This window comes from Quercus lobata, chromosome 3, assembly GCF_001633185.2.
Source record: "Quercus lobata isolate SW786 chromosome 3, ValleyOak3.0 Primary Assembly, whole genome shotgun sequence".
In the NCBI taxonomy this organism is placed as follows: Eukaryota; Viridiplantae; Streptophyta; class Magnoliopsida; order Fagales; family Fagaceae; genus Quercus; species Quercus lobata.
The window spans coordinates 483,729-488,861 of NC_044906.1; the positions used below are offsets into that span (position 1 = coordinate 483,729).

Below are 5,133 nucleotides of genomic sequence, written 5' to 3' on the forward strand. Positions count from 1 at the left end.
CTTAAAAAAAAAAAAACCCCCAAAATTGATCAATGTGACCAAAAAGCACGTCTTTTTCACTTTTAATTTCACTGTCACCCCTCCGCTCCTCACGCTCCACCTTGAAAAACAAAACTTTACAGTTCGGTTTGAGATCTGGACCAACCAAAAAAGATTCTTACATTAAAGTATTTTTATTTATTTATTATGATCAATGTGATAAAAGTTAGTTAAGTTTTTAATAAATACTTCTTTGCTCTTATTTAATGTGCGGCTTCCGGTTAGGTTAACTTGCCATAGTTTGAAATTATTATAAAATTTTTCAAAACTTCTTGTTACAAATTGTAACGTGGGAGAATGTGATTGATAAAAATTACTCATAATCTATCTGATCAAAATTGTGACAAAAAAAAAGGTTAAAACTATCTAAAAAATAGTTTTTATTTGAGTTCACATTGACACTATTTTTTTCACTTGTTTTTAGCTATAGAAAGGTCTAGGACCACGAAATTTTTCACTTCTTACCATAATTGTGATGTGACAGAGTGTGAAATTATTCACAGTCTATCATATCATAATTATTACAAAAGTGTTGAGACTATTTAAAAATTAGTTTTTATTTGAGTCCATATTGAGACTATTTTTTTTTATTTGTTATTAGTTATAGAAAAGTTTAGGATCACAAAATTTTTCACAATTTCTTACCATAATTGCGATGTGACAAAATATGATTGATAAAAAAAAGGTAAATTCACCTGTAAGTGATGATTAATTATAGCAATCTGTCACATTAATCACGATTTGTCGTATTAAAATTATAGTAAAAAATTCGGAGAAAAATTTGTGGTCCTGATGCTACTGATTAGCAATCTCATGTTATTATTAGCAATCTCTGGTTGCGAAAATTTTTGTGTTTTTAGATTTTTATTTTTCTTTTTTTATTGACTTTTGTGTACCCCTTAACTGTACAGGAACTTTCACCTTCTAATCTGGGCCTTAAGTGTTCAATCATTGAAAATAACTAATACCCACATTCCTTTTTCTTCTGGCTTCCCGTATTTCCTAAGGTTGTCTTTGAAAATCTGTGCTCAGTTTTTGACTTCTTCTTGTTCTCTAGCTTGATTTCTTCTGGGTTTTCAAGAAAAATAGTATTTTTTTGGTGCCACTCAATTATATAGCTACAGTAACTTTATTTCAGCTACAAAGTCACTCTCTTTGCATCCTTATCCCCAGTTCTAGTTCTCATCTTGTAAAAAAGTTTCTTTACCTTCAAGAATTTGTGAAGCCATTTCTTTTTAGTTCCAGGTACTTTGAGTGTGGTTATTACTCTGAGACATAAACTTTGATTTGTTTTCTTCTTTTATTTAAGGTGTTTCTGGTTGTCAAGGTTGAGGTTTTCATGTGGGTCAGTCAAAGTTGATTATGTTGGGTTAAATAGCTGATCTCATGCTAACAAAGTTAGTGATGATAGCTTCTTCTTGTCCTTGTTTTAAGGTGTAAAAAAATTGTCTCCCTTGTTGTCTTTATATGGGTCAGTCATAAATTTTGTCGAGGTCATTGGAGATAGATTTTCTTTTTCTTGTCTATTTTTAAGAAATAACTTAAGTCATTGTGATAAATTTTTGTTATTTATGGATTTTGTGCATAAGAGTATATTTAGATTTTAGCTTCATCCATTACCTATAAAGAAAAAGAGAGAGTAAAAAAAGATTTGCTTCATTTGTGCTTTAGTTGGAGCATTGTACGGCCAAAAAAAGGTTCTTTGTGTTTCAAATTCTGCATTTTTTTGGAAAAGGTTTGAGTGGTTGATTGCCTTGTTGGGCTAAGAAATGTTCATTTCCACTGAGGAAAAACAGATCCCATTGCCTTCAGAAAAGGCAATGGAGTCCTTGAAATCATCCCCAATGGGATCAAACCAAGATTCCCTTGATGGGTTCTCACCAGTTTCTGAATTTCACGATTCACCATCCATTCCTGTCATCTGTACCGATGTCAATGTTGTCCCTGAGCAAGAAAAGCATGAGCTTGAGCAGTCAATACTGAATCTAGAAGGTAGGATTTTCAATCACATTTGAAGCTACCTGAGGTTGTTGTTTTGATTTCAAGCAGTAGTGGTCATTGCCATAATGTTAATATCTTTCACTGAATTGGTTCATTAGGGGAAGTTGCACGGTTGAGGCTGAAGGGGAAATCATTGGCTGAGAAACGGAGAGAAGCGTTGAATAAGATATTAGATATCAAAGGTAATGGTCTTGGTTGGCTTAATCATATGGAATGTTCTTTGTTTTCCTTCTAATATAAGAATTGAGTTCAATTTTCAGGTAGCGTTCGGGTATTTTGTCGAGTTCGACCAATGCTTTTGACAGACAAGAAAAGAATTCATGAACCCATTTCAGCTGGATCGGAGAAGATTGCGGTCAAGTTGGCTGGAACAAGGAAAGAATTCGAATTTGATAAAGTGTTTCAACAAGAAACAAGCCAAGGTTAGTGTTAAATGTCAATGTACATGTTAAGTTCTGATTATACTTTGAAAAAAATTAATGCCAGTTGCAATAAGAGTCTATCCTGTTTCAAAATTTTTGTAGAGGATGTTTTTGCTGAGGTGGAACCAATCCTCAAATCTGCACTTGATGGACATAATGTGTGTGTTTTCGCCTACGGTCAAACTGGCACAGGGAAGACATTTACCATGGTCAGTAATTGAAATTTGGATTTAGTTAATAATTCTTTCATGTGGTTGAACAATGATGGACTGAAATGAATCTACAGGATGGCACAGATGAGAAACCAGGAATTCTTCCTCGAGCTCTGAATGAGCTCTTCCATCAAGCCTCTTTTGATAACTCGTATTCTTTATCATTTTCGATGAGCATGTTGGAGGTTTACATGGGTCATGTTCGAGATCTGCTGGCTCCAAAACCACTCTATAGAGCATATGAAGCTCTAACAAGATGGTATTATATTCAACCCAATGCACAATATATATATTCATCACACAGAAATTTGCTTGTTATGATTTGACTAACTCTACTACAGCAACCTCAACATTCAAACAGATTCAAAGGGATCGGTGGAAATTGAGGGTCTCACGGATGTTCCAATTCCAGATATTGCAAAGGCCAGATGGTGGTATACTAAGGGGAGACGTGTTAGATCCACTGCTTGGACTAATGTGAATGAGGCGTCTAGCAGGTCACACTGGTGGGTTATGGATCTAGTTATATTTTTTAGATAGTTTGATGGATTAATTTGGTTTGATAATTACGTTATCTGCTTAGCTTTATATATCTAGCTTAACGAGGATCACCATTTATCGACGTGGGGATGCTTTGGAAGCTAAAGCACCAATAAGCAAACTGTGGATGGTTGATCTAGGAGGAAGCGAGCGCTTATTGAAAACAGGAGCCACTGGACTAACACTTGATGAAGGAAGAGCCATAAATCTCTCTCTTTCAGCTTTAGGTGATGTTATTGCAGCTTTGAGGAAGAGGAAGGCACATGTTCCTTACAGGCAAGTCCTGTTTGATTCTCAGCTTTAGTTATCTACTCATTCTTGTTAGATAAGCTAGCAGTGGTCCCTAAGTTTGAAATTGCTAGACGTGGGCTTTAAGTTTCTAACTGCTAGCAGATAAGCCCTTTAAGGTGTTCCTTTTCCCTACCAATTATACTGTAACCTGGCTCAGTTTTATTATCTGTTTCTTTGGTTGCAGAAATAGCAAGCTAACTCAACTTCTCAAGGATTCCTTAGGTAATATACTTCTTTCTTCTATTTACCATCTTCATAACATTTGAAACAATGCACTAGTTTTGATACCATTTCTGAATGAGATTATTCTTTAGCTTAATTGAGATCCTAAAATTATGATTGATCAAATCTAGTTGCTTTCTAGGTTGATGAATCCACTATAAACTATGCATTTGTGATAATAACAAAAAAAAAATTTAAACAAAAATTTATTTTTATGGGAAGTTACAACATTCTCATTGAAAAAATGTTTTACAATCAATTGCTACAGGTGATCACTCGAAAGTTTTAATGCTTGTGCATGTAAGTCCGTGTGAAACTGATGTTGCAGAGACCATCTGCTCTTTGAGCTTTGCTAAGAGAGCAAGAGGAATCGAGTCCAATAGAGAACTTCCAGAGGTATGCTTCTCAAATTCTTTGAAACTGTTGGTTTCTTCGGTAACACATTTTCATGCGCGATTTTTGTATCTATGCTTATACAGGAATTAAAAAGGCAAAGAGAAAAAAAGATCATGTTGCTTGAGGAAGACATAAGAGAAGCTGAAGAAGAATGCCAGAAAGTTAGGAATCAAATACACAAGGCTGAAATTCTGTTGAGTGAAAACAAAGGGCTATTCTCAACTACTTATGGTCTTCTTGAAGAAGAAGCCAAGATCCCCATAAGCCCCAAAATAGATTTGAAAGAAGCTATTGGAATACCTCAAACAACCAAGAAAAATATTAAACGAAATCGTTCCAAGTCTCAGCCTCGTTTCATGACTTCCACTGCGGCCAGTCGTGAAAGGCACAGTGCCGTAGAAAAAGATATTGTTGGAAGAGCAAGAAGTTTTAGATCAGTGACAAGAAGTTCAAACCAGTTTTCACCTTCCCAATCACTTAGTTATTCAGAACCTCGTTTCAGGGCAATTTTACAAAGCTCAAGTAGAAAATCTCGATATGCTGAGACAAAAACTCTCCCTGGAGACAGTCCCAAATGCAATGGCTCAGATTTGAAGGTGGACTCCTTGCCAAGAAACAAGATTGTCACTTCATCAGATCCAAATTTGAGAGTTACAATTTGTCGTCATAGAAGAAGGATGTCTGATCTAATCTAAGCATGAAAAATGAGTGTTTACTGATCTTCTAATGTTATAATTGTATAATGTGTGCATGTGTGTATTGTTTTTGGTTCACATTCTTTTATCTGGCAAAGTTTATAGTGGCTGGTGATGTGTGTTACGTATGGTATAGGTTGGTTTGCTGGGGCTTGCTGCCTTTGGATCTCTTAAGTTATTTGTTTTTGTGATCCTTGTAATCTGGTTGAGTCCTGTTAATTATTTGTTAACATGATTTTGTAGCCCTTATAGGGCAAGTAACATTGTTTGAAGTTTGTTAACATAATTGTATGGAAATGACTTTTGACATATTTA

At 35.0% G+C, this 5,133-nt stretch overlaps 1 protein-coding gene across 1 annotated transcript; it reads left to right on the forward strand.

The window, feature by feature from the left end:
* Nucleotides 1–984: 984 nt before the first annotated feature.
* On the forward strand, nucleotides 985–5,133 carry LOC115981612 (kinesin-like protein KIN-14U). The gene is made up of 10 exons (XM_031103887.1): nucleotides 985–2,031; nucleotides 2,139–2,222; nucleotides 2,301–2,462; nucleotides 2,565–2,671; nucleotides 2,749–2,933; nucleotides 3,016–3,180; nucleotides 3,272–3,490; nucleotides 3,690–3,727; nucleotides 3,996–4,123; nucleotides 4,207–5,133. Exons 1-10 carry the CDS (start codon nucleotides 1,809–1,811, stop codon nucleotides 4,816–4,818), a joined length of 1,923 nt encoding a protein of 640 aa, XP_030959747.1. The 5' UTR covers nucleotides 985–1,808; the 3' UTR covers nucleotides 4,819–5,133.

Coding starts and splice junctions, on each gene's coding strand:
- LOC115981612 (XM_031103887.1), top strand. CDS start 1,809: ATGTTCATTTCCACTGAGGAAAAACAGATCCCATTGCCTTCAGAAAAG. Junction 2,672..2,748: donor CAGGGAAGACATTTACCATG/GTCAGTAATTGA, acceptor ATGAATCTACAG/GATGGCACAGATGAGAAACC. Junction 2,934..3,015: donor TATGAAGCTCTAACAAGATG/GTATTATATTCA, acceptor ACTCTACTACAG/CAACCTCAACATTCAAACAG.